General features: G+C 39.5%; 1 protein-coding gene across 1 annotated transcript in view; it reads right to left on the bottom strand.

The window, feature by feature from the left end:
- The window catches only part of LOC103596167 (WD repeat-containing protein 70), a gene marked incomplete at its 5' end in the record, with an annotated part of 258626 nt that overhangs the window by 199720 nt on the left and 34971 nt on the right, over positions 1-23935 (bottom strand). Inside the window, one exon of the mRNA XM_008579746.1 lies at positions 20473-20626. Coding sequence (XP_008577968.1) covers positions 20473-20626 — 154 coding nt within the window. The remainder of the gene's footprint in view (positions 1-20472; positions 20627-23935) is intronic.

The following is a 23935-nucleotide window of genomic DNA, read 5'->3' as shown; positions in this document are numbered from 1 at the left end:
CGCTATGCAATAGCATTTACAGGGAAGAACCCTTCTGATACTCCATCAGAAAAACACCAACAACAGAGTGACATCACTCCCTTGTCCCACCAACAAACAGAAGCAGCTAGTGCAGTGTAGGTTAATTTTGAATTTCCTACCCCACAGTAGTTTGCCCAGAGACATATACAGTGATGGGAAGTAAGTGCTGCATAGGATAAATCTCTAGTTTTCTAAAAAGAACATCAGAACAGAAAACTCCTGGGAAAGAGGGTAAAAGAAAAGCATGGAATGAAGGGTGAAAGAAGGTGGAAAAAGATATCCAATAAATCTGTACAAAAAGTCCTGAGTTCACACCAGAGCTGCACATGTGTGAAACTTACCAGAATCAGTGTAGGAAAAACACTGAGAACTGAAGACAGGGTAGACTACTTTCCAGGTTCCACACAGGACCCTGGGTAGCCTACACAAAGGGCCAACCAGAATAGCATTACAAAGGCTTTCAAAATTAAACCAATATTGGAAGGGAAAATAGCTCAGAATGTTGGAGAGAGGTCTGAAGCCATGTTGGGATCTAAAACTGTACAGGTTATAGGCAAATTTTAAAAGGACACAGTTTTGTTTTTTCTTGTCATGCACTTCTTAGAGTCCCCTCTTTTCCCATGGTTGTATGATATTTTGAATCTTGGTTATAGGGCAAGATGAGGTTATTTATATTAATGTAAAGTTGCTTTCCAGCCAGCCTGGAACTGTAGCTTGCATGTACTATTCAGACATTGGGAAACCACGGAAGACATCAGTAAAGCTATGGTGAGTCCACCCCTCCAGGAGGACCATGAAATAACAGCAAGGACAGGAGCAGAAACCAGATGACGTTCTTTGCACCTGAGACCTTGCATGAAACCCTCACTGCTCCCGTGCCCCTCCCTCCTGCTTTTCATTTTCCCATGTTCCACTCCCTCAACCTCCTCTTTAAAAACCCCTCAGTAAACCTGAGCATTTGAAATGGCTTTAGCCTGGCCGTTCTCCTTCAGGTTTACCAGAGAGATGGGTTAGCCTAACATCTCTCCTCAGGTCACTGGTATTCCTGAATAAAAGCTGACTTCCATTTTCACCAACACTTGACTTTCATGTTGTTTGTTTTTTGTCTGGGGGCAGGCAGCCAGACCTGTGAGTTTGGCATCAATTTTGGGGAGCCTCAGTCAGGAGCTGAGTGTGCCCTATAACAACAGGAGGCAGGTCAGGATTTGAAGTCTAAAACTAATCAGGGTGACTGTCAACTATTTAAAGAAATTTTTTAATTAAAATTAAAATTAAATGCACACACACACACACACACACACACACCCCAAACAACCAGAATTCCCCAGAGGTTTTGGGCAGGACTCAGAATCTCATAATGTAATTAAAAATATCAAGAACACAATACGAATTTAAATATACAAAGAAGGAGGAAAACCTAACCAGCTCTCAAGAAATAAGACAAAAGATGCCAACCATAAGATAACCCAAATGTTAGAATGACCAGAAAAAGACTTTAAATCAGTGTGCATAACAATGCTAAAAAAGGGGAAAGCAAGCACTTTTGAAACAAATGCAAACATGGAAGTACTCAGCAAAGCTAGAAATTTGGTTGTATTGAAAAATAAAATAATGGAAATTAAAACTTCACTAGAGGGGCCCAATAGTAGAATGGAAATGTCAGAGGAAAGAGTCAGTGAACTAAGAAAAGGACCAGAAAATCTAATAAAACAGCTAAATGTTGACAGAAGCACCTAAGAGAGCGCAGGAATGCAGCAGGAGACTCATGAGATTCCTGTGGAGCACAAAAGCCCAGGACAGCAGCATAAAGAGTAGAGGGAAGCACACAGCCTCAGTCACCATGTGTCCGCCACTGTCTGCACCACTGGGATTGGCATAGGAGGGACCCTTCCCTGAAGGGGGAAAACACAGAATGAGGGCCCACACCAACACTCATCCTTACCACAGGCCTACAGTTCACATGCAGGAAGATTCCACAGCCCTTGCAAGCCCGGAGCCAAGTGTGGGGAGCTGCTTAGAATATACCTGCTGCATTTCTCCAGAACAAGAGCACACACTGAGAACTCCCCACCCCCCACTTGAGACCCAAGCTGATGCAGTACTGTGCCATCTTGAAACCTAAGCCACTACAGAAGCACACCCTTCCCTGGGGGCCAGTAAACATTGTGTTTCCCAGTCTTAAGGCTCTACCATCATCCCAAAGCATGCACAGGAGAAGCTAAATGCCAGGCCTGATTCCAGTGGCTCGAAGCCTAGACCCAGGAGTGGCAGTGACTACAGTCCTGCACATCTGGGAAGCCAAACCCAGGCCAGCAGAACTGCTGCACCCCACATCCCTAGCCACAGATCAGACAGGCAGACCCACCTCTGGCAGACTGCCCTGCTTCCTTCACCTCCCCCCACTGAGAGCCAACTGGATTCTGTACACAAGAATCCCCAACCCAGAAAACCAACTCACAGGTTCCCACCCTAAAGACACTCCCCGAGCTGGATGAAACCAAAGCACATCCACATCCTTACAGAGAAGCAGTCAGGCAGTTTCACCCTTAACAGGCCCTCCTCACAACCTCACCCACTGACCAAGAAGCTGCTGGTGATGCCCTCTCTCTGGAGCCTTGACTTGTGGCCTTGCCCATTACCCAAGAAGCAGTTGGCCATGCCCCCTCTCTACAGGCCCACCAAACAGCTTCGCCTACCACCTGAGAAGTGGCTGGCTGAGCCACCTCTCTGCAGGCCCACCTAGATGCCCCAGCCACCACCCAAGAGGCAGCTCAATAGCCCCACCCTTGGCAGACCAGTTCCCCAATGACCTCTAACCTGGTCCCAAGAAGTGGTGTAGCAAACGGGCCCCAGCAGATCTGCAACCAGCTAGACAAGCTAAAGCATGCCCATGCCCCTGGCTCAGAGAAATACCTCAGCTGTCACACCCCTTGCAGACCAGTCCCTGGGTCTTTGAGCCATCGCATGCTCATGCATCCAAATGAGAAACAGCCTTGCTGACATGACCCTGGAAGATCTGCCCCCATCAGAGAATCAGCACAGTGACCCTTCCACCAGCAAACCAGTCCCAGAGACCCTCTAACATGCCACATGCCCATGACCCCAGCCTGAGAATCACTCCAGCAACTCCATCCCCAGTGAGCCAACTGCTGAGACTATCTACAGTGTGCACACACACACACTCGTGGCCTGACAACCAACCCAGTAAGCCCACCCCCAATAAAGTTGTGCCACTGCCACTACAAACCTTCAAAGCATAGGCCGCTGAGGCACTCACAGACATAACAAAAGTAGATTACAGCTGAAGAAACTACAGAGAGTCTACACTACTTCATCCATCCAGAACAAAGCCATTGTATCCTACCCAATCAACACCTAGGACACATCTGCAGGTGAAAGTCTTTTCCTACACAAGCCACTCTAAAAAACTCAAAGAGTTGACTTTTCCCCCAGATGTACAGATATCAACACAGAGAAACAAGCATGAAAAAACAAGAAAACATGACACCACCAAAGAAACATAACGCTCCAGTAACAGATCCCAAAGAACCAGAATTTCCCAGAAAAGGAATTGAAATTAATAATCTCAAGGAAACTCACTGAGAAACAAGAGAATACAAATAATTCAAAGAGATCAGAAAAACAATTCATGATTAGAATGAGAAATTTAACAAAGAGATAGATACCATCTAAAAAAATCAAACAGAAATCTTGGAATTTAAGATCTCATCAAATGAAATAAAAAATGCATCCAAGAGTCTCAACAACAGACTAGATCAAGTAAATTAAAAAATTTCTGATCTTAGGGGCCAGCCCGGTGGCGCAGCGCTCCCGCCGTAGGTTCAGATCCCACATACAGACCGGTTCCCGCTCACTGGCTGAGCGAGGTGCGGGTGCAACACCGAGGGTTGCAATCCGTTGCCAGACAAGAAAAAAGAAAAAAAAAAAATTTCTGATCTTAAAGACAGCTGTTTTGAAATAACCCAGGAAGACAAAAACAAAAAGAATAGAAAAGAATGAATAAAACCTACCACATTTATGGGATACTATTAAATGAACAAATTTCAAATTATAGGCATTCTGGAAGGAGAAGGGGAAAAAAGGGTATTGAAAACCTATTTAATGAAATAATAGCTGAAAAATTCCCTAGTCTTGGGAAAGATATGAATATCCAAATCCAGAAAGCTCAAAGGTCTCCAAATAGATACAACCCATAAAGGTCCTCTCAAAGCACATTGCAGTTAAACTCAAAAGTTAAAGGCAAAGAGCAAATTCTAAAAACAGCAAGAGAAAAGCATCAAGTCACATATAAGGGAAACCCCATTAGACTAACATCAGGCTTCTCAGCAGAAATCCTACAGGCCAGGAAAGAATGGGATGGTATATTCAAAGTACTAAAAGAAAAACACTGCCAGCCAAGAATATTGTAGCTAGCAAAGCTGTCCTTCAGAAATGAAGGAGAAATAAAGTCTTTCACCAGAAAGCAAAAGTTAACAGAATTCACCATGACCAGACCAGCCTTACAAGAAATGCTTAAGAGAGTCCTACATCTAAAAGAGAAAGAACAATAACAATCATCATGTAAACACCTGAAAATATAAAACTTACTGCTAGAGTAGATACACAAATTAGAAAGAGAAAGTAATAAAACCTTGTCAATATAGAAAATCACCAAACCTTGAAGAAAGGAACAAAAGATACACAAAACAATCAGAAAACAACCAACAAAGTGACAAGAGTAAGACCTCACATATCAATAATAATCTTGAATGTAAACAAATTAAATGCCCCAGTTAAAAGATATAGACTGGCTGAATGGATAAAAAAACATGACCCATCTATATGCTGCCTACCAGAAATATACCTTACCTACAAAGACACACAAACTGAAAATGAAGGGATGGAAAAAGATATGTGACACAGATGAAAACAAAAACAAACAGGAGTAACTATACCTATACCAGATAAAACAGACTTTAAATCAAAATCTGTACTAAGAGATGAGGAAGGGCATTATATAAAGATAAAGGGATCAATACAGCAAGAAGATGTAACAATTATAAATATATACATACCAACACTGGAGCTCGCATATATATAAAGCTAATATTATCCAGATCTAAATGTAGAGATATCCACCACCAACACAATAATAGTTAGGGACTTTAATAGCCCACTCTCAGCACTGGAAAGATCATCAAGACAGAAAATACAAAGAAACATTAGATTTAAACAGCACCATAGATCAGACAGACCAAACAAACATCTACAAAGTATTTCATCCAAAAGCTGACTACACATTCTTTTCATCAGCACATGGAACATTCTCCAGGACTGACTATATGCTAGGCAACAAAACAAGTCTCAACAAGTTCAAAAAAATCAAATCACATCAAGTATTTTTTTTTAACATAATGGAATAAAACTAGAAATCAATAACGAGGAACTTTCAAAACTACACAAATACATGGAAATTAAATAACATGTTCCTGAACATGCATCAAAGAAGAGATTAAGAAGAAAATCAAAAAAGACCTTTAAACAAATGAAGACAGAAACAAAACAAAACAAAACTTATGGGATACACCAAAGTTAGTATTGAGGAAAGTTTATAGCAAGAAATGTCTACATCATAAAAAAAAGAATGATTTCAAATAACATAACAATGCACCTAAAGAAACTAGAAAAATGAGAACAAATCAAACACAAAATAAGTAGAAAAAATAATAAAAATCAGAGCAGAAATAAATGAAATAGAAACTAAAAATACAATATAAAAAGTCACCAAAGAGGATGGGAAGAGGCCAGGTGAACCACTGACTAGTCTGTAGTAAGAACCAACAGTCATTTTGTGTTCAGACTCAAGGGCCAACCCCACATTCCCCATGTGACTTGCACTTTGTTTAATGTGTGCCTCAGTTTCCACATCTGTAACATGGATCAGGAAGTGGAAGGTGTTGATACCTACTTCCCAGGGTTGTTTTGGGGATTAAAGTGCTACTATGAGTGAAGGACAAGTAATGTTCAATATTATAAGTACAGGTCCATGAAATGTGGCAGGTCCAGGTCTGAGCTCAGAGCTGCTTCACCGGGCTTTGGATTTGCTTTTGTGAGTAAATAAAATTGGACAGTCAATGAAAAAAGAAGAAATGAAAAAAGAAAAAAAAAAGATTAATCATATGAAAGATTTTAAAAATTGACAAACCACTAGCTAGACTAACCAAGAAAAAAAGAGAAAAGACCCAAATAAATAAAATCAGAACTGCAAAAGGAGCAATACAACTATACACCAATAAACAATGAACAACTATACACCAATAAATTTGAAAACCTAGAGGAAATGGATAAATTCCTGGACACATATAACCTACCAAGACCAAGCCAAGAAGAAAAAGAAAACCTAAAAGATAAATAACAAGTAACGAGATTGAATAAGTAATAAAAAGTCTCCCAACAAATAAAAGCCCAGGACCAGATGGCTTTACTGATGAACTGTCAAACATTTAAAGATCTAATACCAATACTCCCCAAACTATTTTTAAAAATTGAAGTGGATGGAATTCTTCCAAACTTATACTATGAGGCCAGCATTACCCTGAGACCAAAACCAGGCAAGAACACAAATAATAAAAAAAATACAGACCAATCACCCTGATGAACATATATGTGAAAATCCTCAATAGAAATACTAGCAAACTGAATCCAATAGCACATCAAAATGATTATACACAATAATCTAGTGGGATTTATCTCAGGGATGCAAGAATGGTTTAACATATGCAAATCAGTAAATGTGACACATTGCATAAACAGGATAATAAAAAAGAAAGATCGCCTTGATAAATTCAGAAAAAGCATTCATAAAATTCAACATCCCTTTGTGATAAAAACCCTCAACAAATTAGGTATAGAAGGAAAGTATCTCAACATAATAAAGGCTATGTATGACAAACCCACAACTAACATCATATTGAACAGGGAAAAGTTGAAAGCTTTCCCTCTAAGAACTGGAACAAGACAAGGACCCACTATCTCCACTTTTATTCAACATAGTACTAGAAGTCCTAGCCAGAGCCATTAGGCAAGAGAAAAAAATAAAGGGCATCCAAATGGGAAAAGAGGAAGTCAAATTGTCCCTCTTTGCAGATAACATGATTTTACACAGAGATATCTAAAGACCCTGCCATAAACTGCTAGACCTGATAAACAAATTCAGTGAAGTTTCAGTACAAAATCAACATACAAAATTTACTAGCATTGCTATACACCAACAACAAACTAGCAAAAAAAGAAATCAAGAAACCTATCCCATTTACAATAGCAACAACAACAAAAGAAAAATACCTACGAGTAAATCTCACAAAGCATGAGAAAGATCTCTACAAGAAAAACTATAAAACACTAATTAAAAAAAATTAAAGAAGATGCCAAAAAGTGGAAAGAAATCCCATGTTCCTGTATCAGGAGAATCAATATTGCCAAAATTACCATACTACCAAAAGCAATCTAAAGATTCAGTGTAATTCCCATCCAACTACCAATGATGTACTTCACAGAAAGAAAAAACAATCCAAAAATTTATATGGAACAACAAAAGACCCTGAATATCCAAGGCAATCATGAGCAAAAAGAACAAAGCAGCAGGTATCACACTCCCTGAATTCAAAAAAATAACAATGCTGGCAAGCATGCAGAGAAAGGGGAACTCTTATATACTGTTGCTGGGAATGTAAACTAGTATAGCCATTATGGAAAACAGTATGGAGGTTTCTCAAAAAACTACACGTGGAACTACCATATAATCCAGTGATCCCAATTCTGCATGTATATTCAAAGAAAAGGTAATTAACATGTTGAAGGGATATCTGCACTCTCCTACAATAAGGCTCTATTAATTCAGGTTTCAGATTGAATGCTACCTCCTCAGAGAGACCTCCCTGACTACCCCGGAAGCACCTAGCCACTCTCCATCCAATCAATCTGCCTCATTTTTCTTCATAATACTTATTACTCTCTGACTTTGTTATATATATTTCTTGCATATGTGCCTGTCTCCCCAGTGAAATATAAACTTCATAAGGACTTTGCTTTTTATTTTTTAATGCTGAATTCTCAGTACTAGAACCATGCCTTGCATACAGTATTTATGCAATAAACATTGTTGAATGAATGAACTTTTAAAAAGATATGCCAAGCAAACAATAATTTTTATTGTTTCAAGACAGATAAAGCTAAAAATGATCAAACTGAAAAGAGCATTGGTTAAATACATAATTGTAAATGGAGATTTCAATATACTTCGTAGTAATTGATAAAACAAGCTGACAGGAAATCAGCAAGGATACGGAATACATGAACAACTTTATGAACTGATTTGACCTAAATGACATTAACATAACATTCCATCCAGCAGAAGCCGAATACACATTCTTTATAAGCACACACAGAACACTCACTAAGATAGATTATATTCTAGGTCACAAAACAAACTTCATCAAATATAAAAGAATTAAAATTATTCGGAGTATGTTTCCAGACCTTAAGAGAATTAAATTAATTATCAGTAACAGGAAAATAACAGAAAAATCCCCAAATATTTGGATACTAACCATCACACTGCTAACTAATCCATGGGCCAAATAGTTAATCCCAAAGGAACTGAATGAAAATGAAAACACAATATCTCAAAATCTGTGGGATATAGCTAAAGAAATGCTTAGAAGGAACATTGGCAGCACCTAAGTGCTTCTATTAGAAAAGTCCCAGGCCGGCCCAGTGGCTTACTCGGTTGAGTGTGGCACTTGGGAGTGCGGCAGCGCTCCCACCTAGGGTTCGGATCCCATATAGAGACCAGTCCGCTCACTGGCTGAGCGCGATGCGGGCGCGACACCGAGGGTTGCGATCCCGTTACCGGTCACGAAAAAAGACAAAAAAGGAAAAAAAAAAAAAAGAAAAGAAAAGAAAAGTCCCAAGTTATTTATTAAAGCATCCATATTAAATTATTAGGGGGAAAAAAGCAAGGTCTAGGAAGAAAAATCACATTTTTCTTTTTTGACAAGTTACAATGCCTATTATACATCCAAGAGAGTTTGTCAAGCAGGTAGTTGGTAATACTGGACAGGTAAGAAGACAGGTCAAGAACTATAAATTTGTATGTCATCAGTGTCTATACATGTTATTTAAAGCCATGTGACCAGATGAGGTCAATCAGGGAGCAAGCATAAATACTAAAGAAGGCTCAGCACTGAGCCCTGGCATACTCCAGTATTTAGAGGTTGAATGGAAAAGGAGGAGCAATAAAATGAAAGTGAAAAGGAACATTCGGCAAGTTACAAAGAAAACCAAAAAAGTACAGTGAACTGGAAGTCAAATAAAGAAGATATTTCAGAGAGGAAAGAGTAATCAAATGTGTCAAATGCCTCTGACAGTTACATTATTATGAGAACCAAAAACTGACAGTCAATATGGCACAATGATAAGTGCCATGAACCAAGAAGTGAGTTGAGTTCATTTCAGTTAAGGTACTGAAAAACAATAATTAAATGATTGGTTTATTAAAATCCATAGGATTTTCAGGGGTCCCATTAACCCCTTTAGAAAATAGAAATTTGTCAGCCTATGTCTAAGAAAAAAAGAATTTCTGGCCATCCCTATATAGGATCTGAACCCACGGCGGGAGCACTACTGTGCTCCCAGCGCCGCACTCTCCCGAGTGTGCCACGGGCTCAGCCCGAAAAAAAGAATTTCTAATGACTAGCATTTAACATGTATCTGGTCAAATTTTGCCTGGTTAAATACAAGAGTACTTCAAAAAGTTCATGGAAAGATTCATATTATCTTCTAATCGCATTTTTCCACAAACTTTTGAAGTACCTTATTTTGTATGTGCCTCGGGTCGAGAAAAACAGCTTATGATCTGCAATAAAAGGAACACCCCAGTAACCCAAGATATGCCCAGCCTTTGAGAACTTAGATCCTAAACTGCCATGGCTTCCCTAATCTTGCACACTACTCCATACCCTCATTCTCCTCCTTTGTTTAACTCAGCTCCATCTCCATTGACATCTCTGCCTGGTCTCTTATCTGATGCACAGTCTGCTTACCTCCCAGCCAGTTCCCAGTGTACCAGTTTCCTCTCTTCACTCCTAGACTCAGGGATTCTACAGATAACTGCTACTCAATTCAGTCCTTAGAATTTTAATTCCTGTACTTTGTCCAAACAGTAACCCAACAACTCACCCAGCCTGAGACCTATCTTGAAGGCAAACCCCAGAAAACAGGTCTTTGACTGATATTTGTTGATTAGAGTTGAAATAGCATCTTGTAATATAAAGGATATTTTTCAAGAGGACCAAAAGAAAATGGCCCCTAATGGAAGACATTAAGGTGAAAGTACATGTGGTCACGTTAGCTGCTGAGTACACAGAATAAAAACACAAATACTAGGTTAAATTGAAAAAATCTAAAAGACCATGAATGTTGTTTCTTGTTTGTAAAGATAAAAGCATGACAAAGGCATTGGGAATGTTAAGTGCCCTTGCATTAAAACAGTGTCCAAAATTAGTCATAACAAAATGAAGTTCAACTAAGGATTCTTAAATGGATCTAAACAGATTCAGTACTATGGCTAAAACTAGTGGAAAAAATTTTAAAGTGACACCTATTAAAGAACAGTTAGTGACTAAAGTACTTTTTCATCAGATAAACTAGTTTTTCTCTCTTCCCCCTTTATCTAAACATGGGTACACTTGAAAAGTATCTCTTCTTTTATTTAACAGACTTACCTGGAAATAGCCTAGAAGAAAGAAGTAAGCCACTATTTGTTTCTCATAATATGCTATACTTTGCATAAAGAGAGGATATTACTTATCCATGACTAATATTGGTTTCTTACACACACACACACACACACACACACACACAGGTGTGCTGATCTATACTAATTTGTCCATACTCTTGAGGCTGCCCCAATAACAACAGCTATAAAGCTATTGGGGTGCCATTCATAGTCACTGAATGAGGTGATGCTCCATGACCCACAAAATGAGAGTACCCATGTCTTTGGCATGGTGAGCTAACTACAAAGCCAACTCCTATGAAGAGATGATATGTAGTAGGGAATAGACTGTGAACTCTGATCCAAAAGTTCTTTTTAACCAGTCCATTCACAGACTTTCAGAAATCACCAAACTTCCTGCAATTGTCAGCCAAATTTTGTGTGAATACATTTTGCAGGAGAAAATGTTCATAGCTTTAATTGGGGAATTTTCATACTTTTTCTCTAAAGGGTCAAACAGTACATGTACATTAGGCTTTGTGGGCCACGTGGTCTCTCCTACTACTCAACTCTACCATTGTAGCACAAAAGGAGCCACAGACAATGGTAAATTAATGGACATGACTGAGTTTCAATAAAACTTCTATTTACAAAAACAGAGTGGAGGCTGGATTTGACCCACAGGCTGTAGTTTGCCAACCCCTGTTCTAATCCACCACACTCTTAGTCATTTCCTTCCATGAATCAAGGACATGCCCACATATCTATGCAAAACAATCTCTTCTTTATCTATAGCTCTTGTTGAAATAGCTGAGGAACTTAAGCCTCCTAGAGGTCACCTGGTTTGGTTAGAAAGATCTGTGAGGCACAACCTTAATTACTTAGAAGAGTCCATACTGTGAATACTCTGGCCTTTTGATCTTTCTGAGGTTGTACAGCTACACCTTGGCTTTTTCTCTATACCACACTTTCAAAAGCTGTTTTTTTATTTAGCATAATTTTCTATTTAGATAGGCTGAAAATAAACTAAATCAGCTAGTGTTGGTTCCCTTTTAAGAAGATTTCACTCAATTTATCTTTCTTCTCTCGTATTTACCATCAGCAACAAGGAACCAGGTAGCATCTTCAACACTTTGTTTGGAAATCTCCTATACATCCAAATTCATCACTTACAACTTCTGATTCCATCTTCAAAACCAGAAGCAGAAAATCTCCCTCACATCAAATCCCTCCCACACTCAGAATCTCTTTTGTCAGGAAGAGCCAATCATCTTTAAGTACTCACTTGATGAGGCTGGATCCACTGAAGGTAATCTTCCTTTCTTAATGCTCATTGTGTCATATAATATAGCCTAATCATAGGAATGACTGTCTCATTATACTCAGAGTTCACAACCACACTGGAGAGGAAAAACAGAGACTCTTGGGGGGCCATCTTACAATAATCCCTACAACAACTCCTACAGGTATAGCAATTTTGAAACTACTGTCTATGTAGCATTGAACAAATAAGTAAATATAGTTACGATGTTGGAAGCCAAGTTTCTCACTGTTAAAGAAGTGAATTACAAGTATAGAATGGGGAAAAGATAGGAAGTTGAAGTAGAATTGGATATAACCATACGAACTTATGATTTTTCATAAATTTTATTGATGTTTTGTCTGGATGGTTTCTCCCCTACTCCTAAGTCTGTCTTGGAGTCTAGAAGCAATGACACCCTAGTAGTAATGAATGTATCAAATACCCAGATCTTGTATTCTAAACTGAATTCCCTATTAAAAGGAGCCATGGATTAGAGAAGTAGGTAACATCAGAGCAAGAAAAGTACATCATGAGCCTGGAACATTTTGTTACACCAGAATGTAAGAAAGTACCCAAGAAATGATGGGGACACATCACTTAAGGAGTTTATATTAAATAAAAAGTTGTGGAAATGTTCAGAAAAAAAGAAATACATGGTATTTCAAATCACTGAACTTTTTAGAGTTACATCTGTAATTAAAACCATCAGTTGAAACTGCTTAAGGAAACAAAAATATACCTGGAACTCACAATTATTTTAATAAATATTAAATATTTTACTTGTTAGGAGAACATATTTACCAGTAAAAAAGACATGACTAATATATTTCATCTCCAAATAATAAGGGCAACTTTTTGGAATATTTGGGTATCAGAAAGACTACACGTACTATTCAAAAATAAATAAAGCATTTTGAAAAATATTTTCTTCCTAAAGTTTCTTATAATTTCCCTTCTAACTTCCATAATTAAAGTTCACTCATGGAGAAATCTCCCACTAACAGGTCCAAGCCTACTGGAGTCCCCCAAATCTGCTCTCTCTAGTTTAGTCATGTAGTTAAGAAATAAATGGCACAGAACTGCTTTGATGCTGAAAAGAAAAAGGAATAAAGACAATTCTGGAGAAAGGCTTAACAATACCAACTCTAGATAAATTGATTTTAAAAAGCTTGATAATGAGATCATCAGACTTAACAATACCAACTCTAAATAAATTGATAAGAGCTTGATAATGAGATTACCAGACTATCGCCATGAGCATTTACTTATTTACCTACTAAAACATCTTTCAATTTAACATAATACTGATTTGTTACAGAGTTTTAATATATAGGAATATTATATTGGCTTCATAGTCACACATTTGTAGGCTCTAGCCAAAGAGCCCCATATGAATCTCAGGCAAAGTGTTTGCCTAAGAGTTGAAAGTAACGGACGAAAATACTTCCTGACTGGAAGCAATATACCAAAATTCTGTTTTAGGATACATGAGTTTAGATGACACTATAAACATAGTTTTTAAAGTATGCTTTAGACATGAAGGCAGGAGAAGTCACAATGAAAGAGAAAAAAACTACTCTGACCATTCATAATAACTGGATGCTTACAGGTTGGAGCTGCTGAGCACACAGAGCAGGAGCCAGCAAAAGCCACAGCTGGGCCCTTCAGATGAAGTTGCAAGGAGGCAGCAGGGGAGAAGAGGGCCTTGGTTGCCCCCAAGCTAGCAAGACCACACTAATAGGGTTGCCGTGGATCCACATAGGTGCTAGGAGCCACAACAACTGAATAAAAGGAGGCACTCATAGGTGCTAGGAGCCACAACAACTGAATAAAAGGAGGCACTCAGAGGCTGATGAGCCACTGCAAGGGACGAGAACAAGGCCCGTCCCATGGGAAGTGTTTGGAGCATGGATGGTGGGAGAGACGGGCCCACCGGGAGAACACTGGGGCACAGCAAGGACAGCTGATCTGCCCCTCAATCAACACAGGACCACTCAGAGGAGACTGGTCAAGAATGCAGAATTGCATGGGGTGCAGTTTGATGAAAAGACTCAGGCCCAGACCAGTGCTTCTACACAATCCAGGTGCACCCGATCTCACTAGACCTGGAAGTACCTATAAAGTCAACCATTAAAACCTGAGCTACACAAAAAGCCTTCCCTAGGGAATCAGTAGTAAAGCAGCAATTTAGCTCAACCACAGAACTCAAGTACTTGTCCCCAGAGGAAGTTCTCCCATTTTAAAAGGAAGCAAAGGACAACAAAGTTCCAATGCAGAGTTTAAGTGGTAAGAACAGCAAATAATCCAACACAGAACTGTAAGAAAAAACAAAATACCCAGAGACCAGAGACAAATTTTGACATTAACTAGTAAAGGTCTCACATCACCAAAGAATACCTATAAAACCTAGAAGGAACAGAAGTCCCCTGGCTTGGTGGGGGGAAGGGCTGGGGGCCTCAGCCATGCCCCCCAACACCCCAAACCAGTCCTGAGGGTGGGGATCTGAGGGCCTCTGCCATGCCCCCCTGACACCCGCAACCAGCCCAGCAACAAACACTGAGCTGCCACAGGAAGCACTCCAGGCTTTCCCGAGCCATAGTGGTTGGGGGCTGAGGGCCTCATCCATGCCCCCCGACACCCACAACCAGCCCAGCAATGACCACCAAACCACCGCAGGAAGCCCCAGGCTCTCCTGAGCTGGGGAGGTGGGGGGCTGAGGGCCTCAGCCACGACCCCCCAGCACACGCAACCACCCCAGTGACCACCACGAAGCCACCACAGGAAGCACCCTGGGCTCTCCCAACCTGGGCAGGTGGGGGGCCAAGGGCCTCAGCCACACCCCACCGACACATGCAACCACCCCATCGACCATCACTGAGCTGCTGCAGGAAGCGCCCTGGGCTCTCCTGACCCAGGGTGGTGGGGGTCCAAGGGCCTTGGCCACACCCCTTAGCATGTGAAACCAACCCAGCAATAACCACTGAGCCGCAGCAGGAAGGGCCCCAGGTTCTCAAGCTGGAGTGGTGGGGGGCTAGGGCTTCTGCCATTCTCCCATGACATCGGCACTCAGCCAAGCAATGACCAAGCCACCACTGGAAGCCCCCTGGTCTCCCCTGTGGGAATGAGTGGGGGTACCACAGGCCTCAATCCCACCCCTCCTCCTTCCTCCTTCCATCCCATTTCCTTCCCCTTTCTCCTCTCCCCCTTCCTCCCAACTGCTCTGCAACAACATCATAGAATATAAAAAATAATAATTTTTTTTTTAAAGTAATACAAATGTTTCTGTGAACTGTTTGAAGTACTGTTGCATACGAATACACATATATAAAATGATGTAAAGAATAGAGATACAAAGGTAATAATGTAAAAGTTTAAAAATAGGGCCGGCCCGGTGGCGCACTGCAGAGTGCGCCGCTTGCGAGCATGGCGGCGCTCCTGCCGAGGGTTCGGATCCCATGTGGAGACCGGTTCCCGCTCACTGGCTGAGCGCGGTGCGGGCGCAACACCGAGGGCTGCGATCCCGTTGCCGGTCCCCGGTACGGGCGCGACACCGAGGGTTGCGATCCCGTTACCGGTCAGTTAAAAAAGACAAAAAAAGGGGGGACGGGCGCGACACCGAGGGTTGCGATCCCGTTACCGGTCAGTAAAAAAAGACAAAAAAAGGGGAAAAAAAAAGTTTAAAAATATAATTGGAAGGGACTGTTTATATTTGAAGTATGTAACACTCTAACGTGATAGATCAGATATATTAAATTGCTTCCTTTAACATACTATTCGTTGAATTTTCCAGTAAAGCCATAAGTTATTAATTACTCTTGGAATCAGAAAAGAGGTTAAAAAGTTCTTTTTTTAAAAAAGAGTGTCCTATCAAATTTACTTCTTTCAAATAATAATAGTTGCAGCACCAAGACCGATCATTCTAGCCAAAGACTACAATTAAGATATCAGTAACATTTCCTAGACAAGTAGGTAGTTAATTAATCTTATTGGCTTCTGGGAAATGGAGAAAGTATAAACCATGATTTTAAAATCAAACTAGAGATAATATTTGGCAGGGTGGGATGACTTATAGTACATAGCTATCTGTGGTAGTTTTTTTGTGTGTATTGCTAATTACCTTAATATTTTAATTTCCTATATTTCTTCCTATATTTCTGCTACACTTGTCCTACTTTCCTAATCATCTTACCATATGGGCTGTATGTATAAGTTTGAGTATACAGGAAAAGCCAGACACAGAACCAATCAGATTCCTTTCTTCTTTAAACTTTCTTGGCAAAAACCTTAATCTTAGTCTTTTTATAACATATGAAGCCCTGGGTAGCTGAATAATTAAGAGCTTAGAGACTGACAGAAACTTCCCTTCCTCATACTTTCTTAGAAGGATTGTCTATAGTAAGCACAAACTAAAAAAAGAATAAAATAAACAGGAGTTTTGTTGTTGTTGTTTTAATTGAATATTCATAGAGTACAAAGCTGACTGTCACCATCAGTGCCCATACTGGCAGCATGTCCATTACCACAAATTGTGAGTATACCTCATGTCCCCCACCCAATTGTCTCCAACCTCCCTCCCCTTCCTCCAATCCACTTTGTATACTTAGGTATGCTCTCTCCCTCTGCAAGTCCAACGCACCACCGTGGTCTTTCTTTCTTTCCTTCTTTCTCTCTTAGCTCCCACTTATGAGTGAGTACATGTGGTATTTATCCCTCTGTGCTTTGCTTATTTTGCTCAATATAAGTTTCTCCAAGCTCATCCATGTTGTCGCAAATGGGAGAATTTCATTCTTTTTCATGGCAGAGCATTATTCCATGGTGTATTTTTACCCTATTTCCCTTATCCAATCTCCCATCAATGGACATTTTGGTTGGTTCCATATCTTGGCTATTGTAAACAGAGCTGCAGTAAACATGGGAGTGCAGGTATCCCTTTGACATGACGATTTCCATTCCTTTGGGTATACCCAGAAGTGGGATTGTTGGATCATATGGAAGATCTATCTGTAGCTGTTTGAGAAAACTCCATACTGTTTTCCATAGTGGTTGTACTAATTTACAGTTCTACCAACAGTGTAGGAGCATTCCCTTCTCTCCACATCCTCGTCAGCATTTGTTATTCTGTCTTTTTCATTACAGCCAGTCTAACTGGGGTGAGATGATATCTCAATACAGTTTTAATTTGCATTTCCCTGGTGACTAGTGATGTTGAGCATTTTTTCATGTACCTCTTGGCCATTTGTATGTCTTCCATTTGAAAAACGTCTACTCAGCTCCTTTGCCCATTTTTTAATTGGGTTATTTGTTTTCTTACTGTGTAATTGCTTGAGTTCCTTGCATATTATGGATATTAATCCCTTGTCAGATGCACAGTTAGCAAAAATTTTCTCCCACTCTGTAGGCTGTCGTTTCACTCTGTTGATTTTCTTTTGCTGTGTAGAGCTTTTTAGCTTGCTATAGTCCCAGTTGTTTATTTTTTCTTTTGTTGCTTGTGCTTTTGTGCTCATGTTCGTAAAGTCTGTGGCCAGTTTTAAATGCTTTCATTTCCACAAACCAGTTATTTAAATAAAGTTTTGCATTCCCAAAAGCTTTGAGTGAAACAGATAAAAACAGAAATATTTGAGTTTAAGATAGGGAGGATGATCTGGAGCCCTGTCTGCTTTATTTCCTTACTACCTTCACCCCCAAAACGTATTTGGTGGAATCTACTGGGAAATGATTTTAAGGAGAGAGTCATGAGAAACTCAGAATGCATGAAAAAATAAAATAAAATTATTCAAGCCACCATTACAATTATCTTAAAATTATATTTGAATTTTGATCGAATCACCTAACACATACTGAACACTCAACAGACAATCAGTCAATAAGCAAAAAAAAGGGCACAACATTGTGATCCTCATCAGATTTAAGAGGCACTTCAAGAGGGTTCAACACAGGGCAGCTGGAAACACACTATACTAATTTAATACAATAACTCAACTAGAGCACCGAAAACAGATTACAGCGGATTCTTTTCTTTTCTTTTCTTTTTTTTTTTAGTGACTGGTAAGGGCATCGTAACCCTTGGCTTGGTGTCATCTGCACTGCACTCAGCCAGTGAGTGCACCGACCAGTCCTATATAGGATCTGAACCCGCGGCCTTGGCGCTCCCAGCACCAGTGCGCTCCCAGCGCCGCACTCTCCCGAGTGAGCCACAGGGCTGGCCCCAGCTGATTCTCATTATTTGTGGTAGTTATGGTCTATAAAGTTCCATGAACACTGAATTAGCATATACAGAGTTAGGTTCCTGCAAGCCTCTGGTCATATTTTCATCAACAAGTCAACACATAACTTTGTTTTATGTGTGTGTTTGTGTTTAAGGACACCTTATTTAATATATACTGTTGATTCATTAACATTGAACTCACAGCCACCAACACTATAGCTCATGCTTGAATGAAGTGGACTTCTTGTTCTTAGAAACACTAGGCAGCACTACAGTAGTTCAGCACTATGCTTGGGGGCCATTTTAAACAGCAAAATCACCAACAAAAAGCATTTAAATTTTTAAAAAAATTTTTTAAAAAAGACATGATACTAAACAGACCACAAAAAGGACACTTGATTACAGTTTTTAAAAAAGACATGATACTAAACAGACCACAAAAAGGACACCTGATTACAATATGAGAAATGAAACAAGAAGGCAGGGTGTTACCTCGTTCAAACTCAAATTTCTTGCCACTCTGTGCAAACACGTGCCCACAAATGACCATGAAAGTGTCATAAGTACTGATTTGGGGGTTATAAAAAGAATTTTAGCAAGTAGTCTGTGTTCATAAACACAGAATCTACAAATAATGAGGATTGTATTTTCTTACACAACCAAATCTCATACAAGATTCTGGTTTAGGCTTAAGAATTAGTGTGTTAGAAGAAGGTACTAGAACAGGAAGGAGGAAAAAGGGTAAAAATCAGAATTAAAAGGAAGGCTCAAAATTCTGCATCAACCATGTCTACTCGCACTTTAATATACCTGTGTTAGACTGCATTATTGTTCCCAATTCATCTTTATATTCACAATCTCTGCCACATAACACTGCAGTTCCTCCCACGAGGGACAAGGCATATTTCTCCACTCTATTGAAGTTAGCCATGGCCATGTGATGTGTTTTGGCTGTTGGCTGTTAGTGGACATGATATAAGCAAAGCTTGAAATGTACTTCCAGATTTGAGGTTTCCTTGTGTTTCTATGAAAAAAACACGCCCTCAGGTAGTCCACTGCTCTAAGGAGGAACAGCAGACAAATGAAACGGATCTAGATTCTATCTGCAGAGAGAAATGGAACAGATCTAGACTCTATCTGCAGCTTGAAGCCAAGCCTAGCCAAGAACAGCCAACCCACAGATATACTAACAAGAATAAACAACTGTTTTTCCAAGCCTAGCCAAGTACAGCCAACCCACAGATATACTAACAAGAATAAACAACTGTTTTTCCAAGCCTAGCCAAGTACAGCCAACCCACAGATATACTAACAAGAATAAACAACTGTTTTTCCAAGCCTAGCCAAGTACAGCCAACCCACAGATATACTAACAAGAATAAACAACTGTTTTTCCAAGCCCTAAGTTTCACAGTATTATTGTGGCTATAGTTAGCTGATATTTAATATATTTACACATTAATTTAAAAATACTATTATCCTATTACAATTTTTTACATAAAAAGGTTGATGAGACCCTCTTTGCTTCTTTCACTAAAAGTCTAACACATAGTAGCTGGGTAGTGTGTTTCCAAAGACAGCTGCAGCAATATTTCCCATCCCACATGATCTTTTACAGTTTGACCTTGCCAGTCACTCTTCAGATGGTGGGGTCTACCTTCTCTCCCCCAAATTTGGGCTGGTTCTATGATACTGTGTGAGACCTGAAGCCAGATATTAAGACATCTACAGCTTCCATGTTTGTCCCTCATGGAACTCAGCCATCAAGCAAGAAGTCAAACCCCTCTAAGACCACCACACTGAGAGAAGACCCAAATTAGACACATGGAAAGAGAAAAAGAGACATCAAGAGGGGAAGGGGTGGAGAGCTGGGGTGAAGAAGTCACAAAGAGAGAGAGACAGAGAGATGCCATGGAGTAGAGCACTGACTGTAAACCATCTGAATGAGGCCATTTTGGACCTCATCACCATCCTAGTGCCTCGGCTGACACTATATGAAACAGAAAAAACTCTTAGTCAATCCATACAACTGTGAGAACTAATAAATTGCTACTGTTTTAAGACACTAACTTTTGGGGTAAATTATTATATGACAACTCAAACAAGTTGTTAATAAATATGTGCTAAATGAATTAAATTCATTAAAATATTCTGCTTAATGCTTACCTTGGTGTTGGCCATGTCCACAATATATTGGTCTCCCTTTATACATTCCATTACTTCAAAACCATCTCTGTCAATCACCTTGGCCTGAGAGCTTCCAGATACAACAAGAATCATGTCTCCTGTGTTACTGTACTGTAATGACTTGATCTGATGGCTATGCAAAAGAAAAAGAAAATAGTCCGGTGAGACACCAACCATAATGTTTATCTTCTCACTACATCAAGCACTGCCAGAAAAAATGTTACACAACTACACAAACTGATAATTCTACAAAATTGGAACGTCACCCCAAATGGACCCCTCAACACCTACTGGCTATCCTTTTAGCTCTCCCTTCCCGCTCTCCACACAATCTATTAAAACCTTATCTACTTATCTTATACCTTTCAACCCAACCAACTCTCCCTCTTTCAGCTGTTGAATCTTCTGGTTCTTTCCCAGAAGAAACAAATGAGCACTGTCTCAACTTTCTCCCATTAATGTTATAAAGTTATCTGTACCTGAACTCCTCTCTTCCTCCTACTTTTCAATTACAATGGTGGAAATGAATCTCTTACTGCACAAAGCAAACTATACTTCCTGTAACTTGGATACTATCCTTCCTAGTCTCCTCAGAAATTACTACTGACTATCCTCTCTCTCCTGCCCTTCACACTTAAGCTGTTTTAACAAGATTTCAATCCTCATCATCTCCTTTATTTCTCTAGCACTAAAGTATCCTTTCCACCCTCACCAATCCACTAAAACTGATATTGCTATTGTGCCTACAGTAGTGTGCCAGCCAGATCTCCCCCTTAAGAACTGAAGTACTCATTCTCCAAGCTTCCAGAAATTTGCCGGCTGATGACTAATAGCTGAACCCTCAGGAATTTCCCTAAGTTGCAGAAAACTTCTTCACCCAAGGTTATGCTACAATCCCAAAGCAGCTCACATTCAATGACTGGTCAATGTGCAGTAAAAAGGTCTAGCCCTGTGCTTCACTCTTGAATATTGCAAAAGGATTATTCCAGCCTCAGATCTCCCTGTGGGATCAGTTGACGTTGCTGCTGCAACCACACAGACGGAGAAATTCAATTTCTCCATCTGCTAATGCTGTTTCTCATGCACCCTCTCTCACAGGAGCTGACCACAGAAGCACTCCCCAATAAACTTCTAAATATAAATCTTGACATCTCGAAGTGTGTTTTTGAAAAACCTGACCTGAGAAAGTTGGTACCAGAAGTGGTCCTATGAAGCCAACTCCAAAATGAGATTTTCAAGTTGTATCAACCACTAACTAGCTAGCAATAAGGACTCCAACACTGATGGTATATAGTCCCTAACATGCTGTTAGCAGTGCAATCACAATTGCCAAATCTTTTGTTTGTGAAAGAGAAAGCACGGCAGGTGCAATATTTCAGGCATTTGAGAAGTACAGAGTAGTAGTTAAAAGGAGAAGGAATAAGATAGCTGTTGCTAGGAACAGTCGATGCAATGGAGAAAAACCATGAAAGGCTAAGGTGATAAATCCCCACTTAAAGACTATAGTGTGGAAAGTCAGAGGGTCTCTTTAGCAGCATATAAAGACAGAGTTATTGGTCTTTGTCAGGTAAGTGGTATGCAGTCATTCACCTGGTAATGCATGTCTTTCTATCACTATTAAGAAGGAGCACCAAAAGCAGTAACAGTCACAGGCAAGCAACAGCAGCACACATTCATATCCCTGAACCAGGGTTATATTCACTTTCCTACCCTTAGTCTTTTTATTTTATTTTTTTAAAGATGACTGGTAAGAGGATCTTAACCCTTGACCTGGTGTTGTCAGCACCACGCTCTCCCAAGTGAGCTAACCAGCCATCCCTATATAGGGATCCAAACCCGTGGCCTTGGTGTTATCAGCACCACACTCTCCCAAGTGAGCCACGGGCTGGCCCTTACTAACCTTAGTCTTAATACAATCCTAAGGGATATGAACCATCTGAACAATCCAAAAAAATTCAGGTAGATCCATGATCTTGATGACATCATGTTAACTGAATCAAGTGAACAAGAAGTAGCAAACACACTGGTAAGACACAAACTTTCCAGAAGATGAGCAATAAACCCTATAACACATTAGGAGATTCAGACAAGAAGATATGGGGAAGAGAAATGTGGATAGACATATAAAAGTGGGCACAAATTATGAAGCTATATATATCACACATTAATCCCAGAGATCAACTTCAAAAGAGGGAATGAACAACTATGCAGACAAAGTGACTTGACCAACAGAGTTGACATCAGCTAGCCTCCATCATCATCCCTTCTGGTCTTAACACAATAGGCTTGTAAATGAAATAGCTGTGGTGGCAGGAATGGAAGTTATTCGTGGGCCCAACAGCGAATCCCTAAAGTTGACCTAACTGTTGTTGCTGCTGAAGATCCAACAAAGGCCTATGTTCATTATTCATTAATAATTTTTTAAAACTTCCTGGCAAATTAGGATGAAAGGGTATGTTCATAAACTGATAAATAGTATTATTAAGAAAAAAACTACTGCAAACATCAGGAACAAGACAAGTTAGCCCATTTTCACCATTTCTATTCAACATGTAATAGAGGTCCTTGCCAGTACAGTATGACAAGAAAAAGACCACTTGACTTATGACAAAGGTGGTAAGAAAAGTCTTCTCAATGAATGATCCTGGCTCAATTGGATATCAATATAGTAAAAACAAATCTTGATCCCTGTTTTACACGATAAATAAAAAGCAATTCCAGGTACAGTGTAGGTCTTATTATTTTTAAAGGTAATATATCTAAACTTCTAGAAGATTACACTGATGACATTGGGTTAAAAAACTCTAATCATAAAAGAAAACATTGCAAATTTTAACTTCATCAAAATTGGGAACTTCTGGTCATCAAAAGATATTACAAGACAATGAAAAAATGACCCACAGTTTGCAACTGAAGATATGCCTGATATTTAACCAATAAAAATCCTCAGATCCAAAATATATAAAAACTCATAAAATAATAAGAAAAACATGAACAATAGAAAAACGTTCAAAAGATCTGAGCACTTCACAAATGATATCCAAATACAGGCATACCTTGTTCTATTGTACTTTGCTTTTGTGCTTCACAATAATACTTCTTTTTATTTAAAACAAATTGAAGGTTTGTGGCAATCCTGCATTGAGCAAATCTTTCAGCACCATTTTTCCAACATTGCTTAGAAATAAAGTATTTTTTAATTAAGGTATGTATATTGTTTTTTTAGACATAATGCTATTGAAAACTTAATAGTCTGTAGTACAGTGTAAACATAACTTTCCTATGCACTGAGAAACCAAAAAATTCTTGTGACTCACTTTACTGCAACAATTGCTTTATTGCAGTGGTCTGAAACCAAACCCACAGTATCTCAGAGGTATGCATGTACCCAATGATGTTATGAAAAGTTGTCCAATCTCGTCATTCATCAGGAAAATTCAAA

Source organism: Galeopterus variegatus, unplaced genomic scaffold, assembly GCF_000696425.1.
Source record: "Galeopterus variegatus unplaced genomic scaffold, G_variegatus-3.0.2 Scaffold81, whole genome shotgun sequence".
NCBI classification, from domain to species: Eukaryota; Metazoa; Chordata; class Mammalia; order Dermoptera; family Cynocephalidae; genus Galeopterus; species Galeopterus variegatus.
Note: the sequence above shows the minus strand (reverse complement) of the source record. Positions and strands in the feature narration are given on the sequence as shown.